At 40.9% G+C, this 13,173-nt stretch overlaps 1 protein-coding gene across 1 annotated transcript; it reads right to left on the bottom strand.

Moving 5' to 3' along the window:
- Nucleotides 1-7,182: 7,182 nt before the first annotated feature.
- LOC126595576 (two-component response regulator ARR1-like) lies at nt 7,183-11,360 on the bottom strand. Its single transcript, XM_050261855.1, has 6 exons — nt 10,892-11,360; nt 10,229-10,381; nt 9,747-10,127; nt 9,314-9,390; nt 8,015-9,169; nt 7,183-7,909 (listed from the first exon to the last, which is right to left on the bottom strand). The coding sequence occupies exons 1-6, from the start codon at nt 11,064-11,066 to the stop codon at nt 7,838-7,840; spliced, it is 2,013 nt and encodes a 670-aa protein (XP_050117812.1). The 5' UTR covers nt 11,067-11,360; the 3' UTR covers nt 7,183-7,837.
- Between the last annotated feature and the right edge of the window lie 1,813 nt (nt 11,361-13,173).

The raw sequence follows: 13,173 nt of genomic DNA on the forward strand, positions 1-13,173 counted from the left end.
AGGGACCTAAACCAAGTGAGGTGCATCAAGGATGAGGATGGAAAGGTTCTTGCTACAGAGAACGCGGTTAAAGACAGATGGAGAGGTTATTTTCATAATCTTTTCAATGAAGGACATGAAATGAGTGCTTCTTTAGGGGAGTTGAGTAACTCAGAAGAGTGTAGAAACTACTCTTTTTATCGTCGAATCCGGAAGGAAGAAGTGGTTGTAGCTTTGAAGAAGATGAAGCATAAAAAAGCAATAGGCCCAGACGATATACCAATCGAAGTGTGGAAACTTTTGGGAGAGACAGGTATAACATGGCTCACTGACCTTTTCAATAGGATTTTGAAAACGAAGAAGATGCCAAATGAGTGGCGAACGAGCACTTTGGTGCCTATTTACAAGAATAAGGGCGACGTACAAAATTGCATGAACTATAGGGGTATTAAGCTAATGAGCCATACAATGAAGCTCTGGGAGAGAGTCATTGAGCATAGATTGAGGCAAGAGACACATGTTTCGGACAACCAATTCGGGTTCATGCCAGGGCGCTTAACCATGGAGGCAATCTATCTCTTACGAAGATTGATGGAAAGATATAGAGATGGGAAAAAGGATTTACACATGGTCTTTATAGATTTGGAAAAAGCGTATGATAGGGTCCCAAGAGACATTCTTTGGAGGATTTTAGAGAAGAAAGGAGTACGAGTAGCATATATCCAAGCTATAAAGGATATGTATGAAGGAGCAAAGACTGCCGTAAGAACTCATGAAGGACAAACCGAAAGCTTTCCCATAACTGTAGGATTACATCAAGGCTCATCCTTAAGTCCTTACCTTTTTGCGTTGGTAATGGATGAGTTAACAGGACATATTCAAGATGATATTCCTTGGTGTATGCTTTTCGCAGACGATATAGTGTTGATAGATGAAACTCAGGAAGGGGTAAATGCAAAGCTTAACCTTTGGAGAGAAGTGTTGGAATCTAAAGGTCTTCGCCTAAGCCGATCAAAGACAGAATATATGGAGTGCAAGTTCAGTGCAAATGGAGGCCAAAACGAGTTAGGGGTGAGGATCGGAGATCAAGAAATACCAAAGAGCGACCGTTTTCGTTACCTAGGATCTATCTTGCAAAAGAACGGAGAATTAGATGGAGATCTCAACCATAGAATACAAGCTGGATGGATGAAGTGGAAGAGTGCATCCGGCGTGTTGTGTGACCGCCGTATGCCACTGAAGCTCAAGGGAAAATTTTATAGGACGGCAATAAGGCCGGCGATGCTGTATGGCACAGAATGTTGGGCGGTGAAACATCAACACGTACACAAAATGGGTGTAGCGGAGATGAGGATGTTTCGTTGGATGTGTGGGCACACGAGAAATGATAAGATTAGGAATGAGGATATCCGGGGTAAAGTAGGAGTAGCCGAAATTGAAGGAAAGATGAGAGAAAATCGGTTACGGTGGTTTGGACATGTGCAAAGAAGGCCTACTGACGCTCCGATTAGAAGATGCGACTATGGGACAGAGGTTCAGGGCCGAAGGGGTAGAGGAAGACCTAGGAAAACTTTGGAAGAGACTCTAAGAAAAGACTTAGAGTACTTGGATCTAACGAAGGACATGACACAGGATCGAGCACAATGGCGTTCTAAGATTCATATAGCCGATCCCACTCAGTGACTTGGACTTTCCAAGTCTCCAACCGAGAAGTTTTCCTCACTCGGGAAATTAAGGGAACACTACCCTAACCTACATGCTCCACTCAGAAAGCTTCAACATACAAGCTTCAACAAAAGAAAATTCAAAGAACTTAGCGAAGAAGGCTTTGGTGTATTTAACACAATACGTTGAAATGAAGGAAAGCTTATTTATTGATATCCCCGATAAGCTACAAATATGTACATATACATGAGTCAAAATAAACACACAAGAGGGAGCCTTCACAAAGGTTGCTTAGGAGAAGTCTCAGCAGTCGGTAGAGCCCCAGAAAGAGAAGGCACCGGAGGGGGATCATTTGGAGCCTCAGTACTGGACAGAACCCTAGAAGGAGGAGGCATCAGAGGTTGATCATTTGGAGCTTCATTATGCGGTACAGCCCCAGAAGACGAAGGCAATAAATGCCTTTGGAACAAACCCACAAATCTCTGATGATCAAGTAAAACCTGACCATCAGTTTCCTTCATCTGGTCAAGCTTCCTCTTCATGTTTGTAGCATAGTCATGTGCGAGCCGGTGCAACTGTTTATTCTCATGCTTGAGCCCTCTAATCTCCTGTTTGAGACTCATCACTTCAGCCGCCAATGATTCAACTTGGCGGGTTCGAGCAAATAGGCGTTGGGCCATATTAGACACAGAACCTGCACACTGAACACTGAGAGCCAGCGAATCCTTAACAGCTAACTCATCAGACCGTTTGGAAAGTAGTCTGTTATCTTTGGGAGTGAGAAGGTTCCTGGCCACCACCGCAGCGGTCATATCATTCTTCATCACAGAATCCCCAACGGTAAGAGGACCAGTTGGGGAGACGAAGGATGGGCGCCATATGTTGTCTGGAGAAGGCGGGGCTGCCTCTTCAACAAGGTTCAAGTCAAAACGACGGTCGGAGGGGCCAGACATTTTCAAAGGTGTTGAAGAGAGAAGAGGTCGGACAAATCAAGATCTTAGAAGTGCAAGAATGAAGCTTCTACTGGTGGAGATTCAAGTGTGCTTTGGAACTTAATGCCAGCCCCTATAAAAATCTGCACTCGACGGAGCTTCAGAAATCGAAGAGGCGCCTGCTCAGAAATCGAAGAGGCGTTTGCTTTCTCAAAAGTTGGGCTGCTTAGAGATCACGAGGGTTGATCTCAGAAATCGAAGAGGCGTTTGCTTTCTCAAAAGTTGGGCTGCTCAAAGACCACGAAGGCCGATCTCAGAAATCGAAGAGGCGCTCGCTTTCTCAAAAGCTGGGCTCCCCAGAGACCACGAGGGCCGATCTCAGAAATCGAAGAGGCACCTACTTTTCCAGCCTTGTCAGCACCTGTCACACGCACACTCAGCTTTGCGGAAATTATGGGCATTCTGTCAAAGACTTCTGGGGAAGTAGTCCCACACGCAACAATAGCTCATGGGTACCACAGATAACTTTGCCAAAGTTCTCTGCCAAAGTTGAGCACGTGAAGCTTGCAGCTCCCACTACACCGCTCTGACCAAGAAGGGTAAAAGAATAGCAAAGAAACAGCACTAACAAAGTTTAGACCCATAAATTTTGAAGGTCTAGCTACCATATTATTACCCACAAGGGTAAAGGAACAGTACCACTGTTGGATAATTGGAAAGTCCCTGTGTGTCAACCTCTGTGCTTCGTGGCAAGGTAGACTATCAAACATGCCCAACCTTTACTCACATTCGAGAAAACACTCCCAACAAGATTGCTTGCTCCAAAATCGAAGAGGCACCGCCCTCCGAATCTCGAGAGCCACTCTCCCAACATGATTACTTTCTCAAAAATCGAAGAGACACTGCTCCCCGAATCTCGAGAGCCAGACCCCCAGCATGATTGCTTTCTCAAAAATCGATGAGGCATCGTTCTCCGAATCAATTGAAGAGGCGCTCGCTTTTTCAAAAGCTGGGCTGCTCAGAGACCACGAGGGCCGATCTCAGAAATCGAAGAGGCACCTACTTTTCTAGCCTTGTCAGCACCTGTCACACGCACACTCAGCTTTGCAGAAATTATGGGCATTTTGTCGAAGACTTCTGGTGAAGTAGAAAGCACATGAATCTTACTGTTCAATCACCCACTTCCCACACGCAACAATAACTCATGGGTACCATAGATAACTTTGCCAAAGTTCTCTGCCAAAGTTGAGCACGTGAAGCTTGCAGCTCCCACTACATCGCTCTGACCAAGAAAGGTAAAAGAATAGCAAAGAAACAGCACTAACAAAGTTTAGACACATAAATTTTGAAGGTCTAGCTACCATATTATTACCCACAAGGGTAATTGGAAAGTCCCTGTGTGTCAACCTCTGTGCTTCGTGGCAAGGTAGACTAGCAAACATGCCCAACCTTTACTCACATTCGAGAAAACACTCCCAACAAGATTGCTTGCTCCAAAATCGAAGAGGCACCGTCCTCCGAATCTCGAGAGCCAGACTCCCAACATGACTACTTTCTCAAAATCGAAGAGAGGGTAAAGGAACAGTACCATTGCTGGATAATTGGAAAGTCCCTGTGTGTCAACCTTTGTGCTTCGTGGCAAGGTAGACTAGCAAACATGTCCAACCTTTACTCACATTCGAGACAACACTCCCAACAAGATTGCTTGCTCCAAAATCGAAGAGGCACCGCCCTCCGAATCTTGAAAGCCAGACTCCCAACATGATTACTTCCTCAAAAATGGAAGAGACACTGCTCTCCGAATCTCGAGAGTCAGACCCCCATCATGATTGCTTTCTCAAAAATCGAAGAGGCATCGTTCTCCGAATCTCGAGAGCCAGATACCACAGACCACTTTTTCAAAGTGCTCTGACAGAGTTAAAACATGTGAAACTGGCAGCTCCCACTACCGTGCTATGACCAAGCAGGGTAAAGGAATAGCATTACTACTTGTTGTTAGGGAGACTCCTATATATGTCGACCTCCATCCCCAACGGACAGGCAGACCTGCAAAAATGCTCAACCCTTCATCATATCTGAGAGGGCACTCCCAACGAAGCCTTTCGAAATATTCAGCTTTCTTTCCCCCCGATAATACCTCTGCAAACAAGCTATACTAGAGCAAGAATATCTCATATCATCAGGGTTAAAAGCAAGAGTATCCCATATCATGCTTTTTCCCTGTCTTTTCTTTTGGCCTTGTTTTTACCTGCAAGACAAGGAGAAAGAGAGCAATCAGTCAGCACTTGGAATCAAGCTTCCAGCCAGGAAGTGACTGCCTGGAACCCCTTACCTGATTACTTACCTGGCATTGCTCTCGAGTACTCATCTTCAACATCTTATGTTTCCAGGGAAGATTCCGCATCTGGTTGAGGAACAGATAGGGCAAGTGCGAAGGATACAAGGAAGCATGTGGAAACAAGTGTAACAGCACACGTGCCGATACATCCATTACTCTGTCAAAAGCAAAAGTATCCCATATCAGCAGGGTGGAACGTACTCTAGATTTGATGGACTTGTTTTGACCCTCAAATTCTTCAGTCGGCCTTATACTCTGGAGGAAACCAGAAAACCCTCCAGCTCAGTTCAAGAATAAGCCTGTGGAAAGTTACTTCTTCAAAAGCAAAAGTATCTCATATCATCTCTTCTCATTTTTCTTCTCTTTATCCTTCATGCTGCTGCAAGATGGGGAGAAGGTGAACAATCAGTCGGAGCTCTGATTGCTTACCTTGTCTGTCACCTCTTTCAGCAGACCCCCTAGCTCGGCGACTTGGGAGACTCCTACTACATGGTTTGTATCGCGCTTGACCAAGCCTGAAACTACAAGTAAGCTTCAAGTGAAATTGATACATTACCTTGTGCATCTCCACCAGTTAAAGATACCACCCCTGATGGAGGAAGAGTACTTCCAGAGAAGATGCCACATCTACCTATGAGACAGATAAGGCAAGTCAAGACGACACCACACTCCGATACTTAGAAGTTTCGTGATTACGAGATCATTCTCCCACAATATTTCCTAATGTCATTTGTACTAAATCATTCACTTGTACTCACTAAAGGAGAGCTTGAACCTATGTACTTGTGTAAACCCTTCACAATTAATGAGAACTCTTCTATTCCGTGGACGTAGCCAATCTGGGTGAACCACGTACATCTTGTGTTTGCTTTCCTATCTCTATCCATTTATATACTTATCCACACTAATGACCGGAGCAATCTAGCGAAGATTACAAAAAGCGACCGTTTTCGCTACCTAGGATCTATCTTGCAAGAGAACGGAGAATTAGATGGAGATCTCAACCATAGAATACGAGCTGGATGGAAAGAGTGCATCCGGCGTGTTGTGTGACCGTCGTAGGCCACTGAAGCTCAAGGGAAAATTTTATAGGACGGCAATAAGGCCAACGATGTTGTATGGCACAGAATGTTGGGTGGTGAAGCATCAACACGTACACAAAATGGGTGTAGCGGAGATGAGGATGCTTCGTGGGATGTGTGGGCACACGAGAAAGGATAAGATTGGGAATGAGGATATCCGAGGTAAAGTAGGAGTAGCCGAAATTGTAGGAAAGATGAGAGAAAATCGGCTCCGGTGATTTGGACATGTGCAAAGAAGGCCGACTGACGCTCCGGTTCGAAGATGTGACTACGGGACAGAGGTTCAGGGCCGAATGGGTAGAGGAAGACCTAGGAAAACTTTGGAAGAGACTCTAAGAAAAGACTTAGAGTACTTGGATCTAACGGAGGACATGACACAAAACCGAGCGCAATGGCGTTCTAGGATTCATATAGCCGACCCCACTTAATGGGAAAAGGCTTTGTTGTTGTTGTTGTTGTTGTATACACTTTGTTGGTTGTGGAAACGATAATACAGCGTCCTAGAAAGAACTCAGCATTTCCCCTCCATTTTCGTTTTAAACTCGTCATATTTAGACCTCCGATCGAGTAAAATGACGAGAATGACCTTAAAAAAGTGTACTTATTATTGTCACGCGCCATTATTTGACAGAAAGTTGAGTGCTAAGTTGTAATACCATGTGAAGTTGAGTTGGTTAATTGCACAAAACTGGAGAAGTTCAATTCGCTAGTTGTGCAGAAAAACAAGTCTTAACAGTGTGGGATTACAAATTGTTTAAGTTAATCCTTGTTTTTAAACTTGTTTAATTGAATACCTAATCACCTTTGGCGACTTGTTAACTGAAATTATTCTATTCCAATCTGCAGGCTCTTCCTTTTTTTTTTTGTTGTGTTTCTTTTTGTGACAGTTGGACCACATCTGATCTTATCCGACCACTTTCAGGTTGCTTCTTGCAGTATTCCCATTTGCCAATTACTCTCCCTCCAGCCGCACCCATATCTTTTGGCATTGGTGCCATAAATTAGTGAAACATCACCACTAGGTTTACTTGATTTGCATAAAACTTAGGTACGGAGCCTGTTATTAACTTGGAGTCGGAGCTTGCACTAGTTAGGCAGACCTGCTGAAGTTTCTCTCCAAGCTTCAAACTCATAAACTTGATAAGGGGATTTTATTTTTGGTCGAGTAAAAGTTAAAAACAGGTAGTGAAACTGAAAGATAATTAAGAACAGAGGACATGTTACATATAAGAAGTGGTTAACACCAAAGCTAAAAAGCAAGAAGGAGAATTCCTAGAAATTCAAGTACAAGAAATGCAACCAAGAAAGAATACCCCCGACTTATGTCTTGAGTAACCAAATGGAACATATGTACATCAAAGTCGATTCCTTGAACAAGAACGAAAACGGAGCCAAGGACGGGGAAAAAGAAATTCACTAACGGCAAACTTCATGCGTTATTGAGAGTTAGAAGAAGTATCAAAACCTACCTAGAATACTCAAGAGGAGCCTAAAACCGAGGACAAGTTTCACCGGCACCCCTGGAATCGTTGCTTCTTTCTAGTCACTCAAACATTTGCATGTATGCCTTTGCGCACCATGCAGCAGTGTTGTGCATAACCAATATCTTTAGCACATTTGATCTGCCTCAATGATCCATCATCCTGATCTTTTATCTCCTAAAAACAGCAGAACATGTTATTCACAACGAAAGATATGATTTGTGAAATCACGCACTCCGGTTTTCTTTGAAGTAGAAACAAACTTGAATATCCACCATCTGATTGCAGAAGAAATGACTTCTATTGCAGCAATTATATACACCAGAATTGCAATCATACAAATTATGTCGGAAGCGCATTCTACACAGGAATATTATCCAAGGAATACCCATCAAAGTCAAACTCATTTTCGGCAGGTCCAAGTCCATCTTGCTGTTGAAAAACAAAAGAAATTTCATGAGTAAATAACCACCTTGATATCTCGAAACATGCAACTAAAAATTCAAATACAGTAACATCTCAAAGCAAAAAATGGACCTGTTTGAGAAGTGCACTCATTAGATCATCCTGACCATATTGTTCATGAAAGAAGCTAGTTTGAGAAGTTGCATCGGGGACTGTTTCAGCCTTAATCCTAACTGTATTGTCAACAATACGACCGTTAAGGTGGTGACCAGTATTTTGCATATTCCCAAAATGACTGCCTTCCCCCACTGAGAACATAGTTTTTCCAACAATAGATGGATTCCTGCTTTGTCCACCCCTTTGACTAGAAGAAAATCCTTGATGAACTAAAACCGAGGGATCAAGGCTACCGTGTATGGAGTGTGTATGTTGTGACACATCGAAAGTCAAGCCCACATTCTGCAAGTCCCACTCATTTGACTTGGGCTGCTGTAACTCGTTAAACATATCATAACTTGGCATAAATCCAGAAGATCTTTTTATGTCAGAAGTCACGTCTTCAGGAAATGCTCCTTTAGACGCAAGGCTGGACATTACCGGTGTACTTCCAAGGGTAAAATTGTTGCCTGGTAGTTGTGAACTGTTGTTTAGGGGATAATTCAACATTGAGGAGTTTTGATGCACTGGATTATATCCTACGCCTCTGCCGCTATCAACAATACCATTTCTTCCCAAAACTCCATTACCCATACCATTAGATATGATGGGCTGCCCCACTGATGATGAATTCCGTGGAACATGATTTCCAGAAGATTCATTCAAGATCTGCCCCCTTGGCTGCAATTGAGGTACCGGCATAAGTAGAGAACTGTTCTGAACTCCATGAGCATTGACTTGCATATTGGCAGCTCCAAGGGTTTGTGCAGACTGGTGCAAGTTGGCAAGCTGTTTTGCCTCCATAGTTGTTGGAATTCCATGAAGTAAGTTCATCGGTTTGCTACTGCTCATATGTTGTTGCTTTGGATTCTCAAAGCTGAATAAGTTCCTTTGATCAACAAGGGGCATAGGTATGCCAGATTTTCCTGTTGACCTCCCAAGTCCGGCTGCTTGGAGTGTGGCAAGGCTTTGAGCAGGGAGTTGACCTGTGACAGCTAGCGTCTGAAGATCGAGCCCATTGAGTGATGACATTGCTCCAAAAGACGCTTCTTGAGGACTCATGAAAGGGTTGCTCAAATTATTCTGGTGCTGAGACACCCCACTCAACCTTCTAAGGTACAGCCTGTATTTCTGTTTCATAAATTTACATGCGAGTTATTCTCAAACAGAAAATATATTTTAACCATGTCACATAATAACAAAGGAGTTTTCTCGAATTCATATCTTAAGAGAATTCCTCCTCATATGCTTTTATATTATGCATGATTATCATACCTGAAGATGGCTAGCAACATTTTCTCTAGTAAGCCCAGGAACATTCATCAACTCCAGAATTTTCTTAGGCACGGCCTCTGGATCAAATAAGTAAGTTTGAATGTTATACAGAATAATTTGAACTAGGAAATGCTACAGATGTTAACTAATCATACATACATAAATCCATGGTTTAACTTTATCTAAAAGCAAAGGAAAGTAAAGTAATTCGTTCTACACGTTGTGATAAAACGAGTCTTAATTATGAGTCATGCATGCCCATTTCCAGTGCAAAGAGTGTGTACATAAATTCAAACTGACTCAGCTCCTTGTTAAAGAAACAGGTGCAAAACTCAAAAGGATCAGAGCACTTTTTTACTCCCAGTGTTCATACATACTAGACTACAGTCAATCAGGAAATATAAAATTGAAAAGTATAGGGAAGAAGACATACTGTCAATGCCTAGTTGATTAACAGCGCCCACAAATTGTTGATGGAGTTCGACTGACCAAACAACCCGCGGCTTCTTTAATGTGGATGAATCATCCCTCTCATCCGTCTCTTCTTCCTCATCCTTCCTCCTCTTTGAGTTCTTCCAAGACCCTTCATTTGCCGAGGACGAGTAATCTGCATCTTCGGATGGTTTTTGCTGCCGATCCCCTTCTTCCACACTTCCGGATTGCTCCACATCCTTCCGCTCATTCTTTTTCTTCCGAACCACGTGCTGCCATATGTTCTTCAGCGCCTCAATGCGAACTGGTTTGATCAGGTAATCACAAGCACCATGAGTCACACCCTTCATGACAACACTTTTTCCATCATCAGCGGACATCACTGTGGAATCACACGTATCACATATCAGCTCCAGATTAACAAATATGATTCAGGTTAACAGCAGCTAAATCCATACAAAATTACTAAAACGAGGTACTCACTGATAACAGGCAGGTCCATCTCCAGTCCAACCTGCTCTAGGAGTTTGAATCCATCCATGTCTGGCATGTGCACATCACTGATAACAATATCGTATCCGTTCTTGTTCTCTCGAAGCAGCGAAAGCGCGCTCTCCGCTCGATTACATTTTGTCACTAAAGATCCCAAACCAACCAACTCAATCAATCCACAAATTTAGTACAGAAACAAATTATAGAACAATATCAATAAAACAGGGATATGAATCTACAAAGACAAATTAATTCTCAAATCTATTTTCTGGAACAATACCATTAAAACTTTTAAAAACAAAAAAAATAACATTGTACAATTACAAACCATGATTAACAAGTTACAAAATTTAACACAACCCATGATTCAAATCTAAAAAGAATCACAACTGAAACAGTAAAAGATATCAAATTATATCCAAATCTGAACTTGTACAACAGGCTCCAAATCCTAACTTCTACCACAGGCTCCAAATCCCTTAAACAATAGCATGAAAAACATAAGTAATTACAACCCAAGTGGTAAAAACTTGTAGCAAAACACCCACAGGAAAAATAAATCCATGATGTGAGACAAGTAATTGAAATCTCCAGAAGGATTGAAGAAAACCCATGAAGCAAAAATCTCTAGAGAGAGAGAGAAGAAGAGAGTACCTTCATAGAGGCAAGTTCTGAGCATCCTCTCCAAGATCATAAGGCAAGTAGGATCATCGTCGACCACCAGGACTCTTAGTCCCGCGGGAAACTGGTCAGAGACCACATCCCCCGATTTCCAAGTTCCACTCGAACTAGCCGTTGACATCGATCCCATGCCGTTGCTCAGATGCATAGCTTCAAAACACCTAAATCTCGGAAGCCGAATAAACAGCAAGATGTGTATATATCTAAAAGTCCCCCAACCAGATAACCCGAATTACAAGCTGAAGTTCCGGTTTTGATTCATACCCAATTCAAATTTCAAAGAATCCAGTTGAGCAAAAGCAACAGAATTGAAAAAGATTATTGATTTTCTGCTCAGAAATTTTTTATTTTATATATACATATGTGTGTGTGTATATATATTCTTCAGATTGAAGTTGAAAGAGTTGGACTTGTCTCTCTCGGCTTCCAAGCTCAAATTGTCTGTGTCTTATGGGTTTTATTTAAGATTTTAATTATTTATTTGCTAACTTATTTTAATAATTGAATATTTTATTCAGATGTGGGTCACTCCTGAAGGGAAGAGTGGATCCAGCTCATATACAAATATAAATAAATAATTAATTAATTAACTTGATTAACTGACAAGATCCTTCCTTAATTCACTCACAAATAATGCTTGGTCTGGTTTTTTACCCTTTTACTACTTACCATTTGTGTTAATCTTTTCCTTTTTATTTCTGGTATTTACCTTCCCATTTTATCTGTTTGCTGTTTTTACTGCAACAGAAATTGAGTGGTTAAGGTTTGACCTTTCCAATTATCAAATGGTTGAACCAAAGTCAAATCATTTAATCTTAATATTTAAATTTAAACATGATTACAGAAAATAAATTGTATTTGAATTTACTAATTTGCTTATGCAGCCCATGTGTTAAAGAAAAATAATAAAGCCCTCCAAATTTTGATTTACCTTAATGTTTTGGATTAAAACAATTTTATTTTTGCATTGTTAATTTTCTTTTTATAGCCAACTGCATAATATACGTTGCGATTTTATTTTGTGTCTGGATTTTGGGTCGCTGGCGCTTTATCATTAGAAAAGGTAAAAATACAAACAATTTTCTTTTAAAGAAAATACTTACGACATGAGAAAGTTTTACTGACTTAAAAAAATAACTACAATGTCTTGAATGTAAAGCATAATTCTGACCAAATAAATTCTCAAAACAAGGAGTCGTACATAAACATAGGGACACTTAAGACAGCCTTAAGTGCATGTATAAGTACAAAAACGAAAAAAAAAAAAAAAAAAACTGTTATCATGGAGGTGGTAGAGGATAATGTATGCTATTTGGATGGATTGATGTTTTACACCAACATGATATTCGTTTGTTCAAAACTTGGAAACCATGTTGCCAAAGTAAACAACCACTTCCATGTATTGTGGGCGTGGTTTTGGTTTTCCACTTTCAAAGTCATCCATAGATTAGTTGTCATACAAACAACTTGTAAAAATTCAGAGTCAAATTTCGGTAGATTACCTGATTAGGTTAGTTCTTATATTAATTAGAACTAGGGTGAATACCGAATTAAGGACTAGGCTAAAAAATAATAATAATAATAAATTTTGTTAAATAATACTTAAATAAATAAAATAACATGCTCGCACAATCCTATTGAGAAAATCTTCAAATTTAAGGGAAAAAAGGAAATGTCATTTAGGAGTAAGGTCTAGTATATTCATCTTTCTTTGTAAGTGAGATGTCTTAAGTTCGATTATTGCCAAAGGCGAATTTGAACCACATTATTGCTAACCTATTGTCAAGCTAAGCCTACTCTCTCATTTTAGTATAGATAATATCGCTCGTTAAAAGAAAGGACAAAAGGAAAGACCACTTAGTATTACAGTCCACTAGTATTTTTCTTTACTTGTAAATAAGAGGTTTTAGATTCGATTCTCACCAAAGGTAAATTTGAACCACATTATTGTTAATCTATTGGAAGGCTAAGCATGTCCCTCCCTTCTTTTAGGGATGTGATATCCACACACCCATTTTTACTTCTCTCACACTCTTTTAATTTTTCGGCCGTCCGATCGGATGAATTGAAGAAGATCAAATGACATAAATTAATAAGGGGTGTGTGAGAAGTAAAAAGATATGTGTGGATAGCACACCCCCTTCTTTTAATGTAGATAAAAGATGGACAAAAGGAAAGATAAAAAAAGGCAAGTAATATTATGGTCCAAATCTATGAATCCAGATCCTCGTCGGATCCTTTTTGTGAGGATTATA

This window comes from Malus sylvestris, chromosome 13 (genome assembly GCF_916048215.2).
Source record: "Malus sylvestris chromosome 13, drMalSylv7.2, whole genome shotgun sequence".
In the NCBI taxonomy this organism is placed as follows: Eukaryota; Viridiplantae; Streptophyta; class Magnoliopsida; order Rosales; family Rosaceae; genus Malus; species Malus sylvestris.

What these genes read in the sequence shown, in the direction of transcription:
- LOC126595576 (XM_050261855.1), bottom strand. Translation starts at nt 11,066, where the DNA reads ATGCATCTGAGCAACGGCATGGGATCGATGTCAACGGCTAGTTCGAGT. An exon ending in CAGAACTTGCCTCTATGAAG is followed by an intron (nt 10,382 to 10,891) that starts GTACTCTCTTCT and finishes TGGGATCTTTAG; the next exon opens with TGACAAAATGTAATCGAGCG. An exon ending in TAATCAACTAGGCATTGACA is followed by an intron (nt 9,391 to 9,746) that starts GTATGTCTTCTT and finishes TATTTGATCCAG; the next exon opens with AGGCCGTGCCTAAGAAAATT.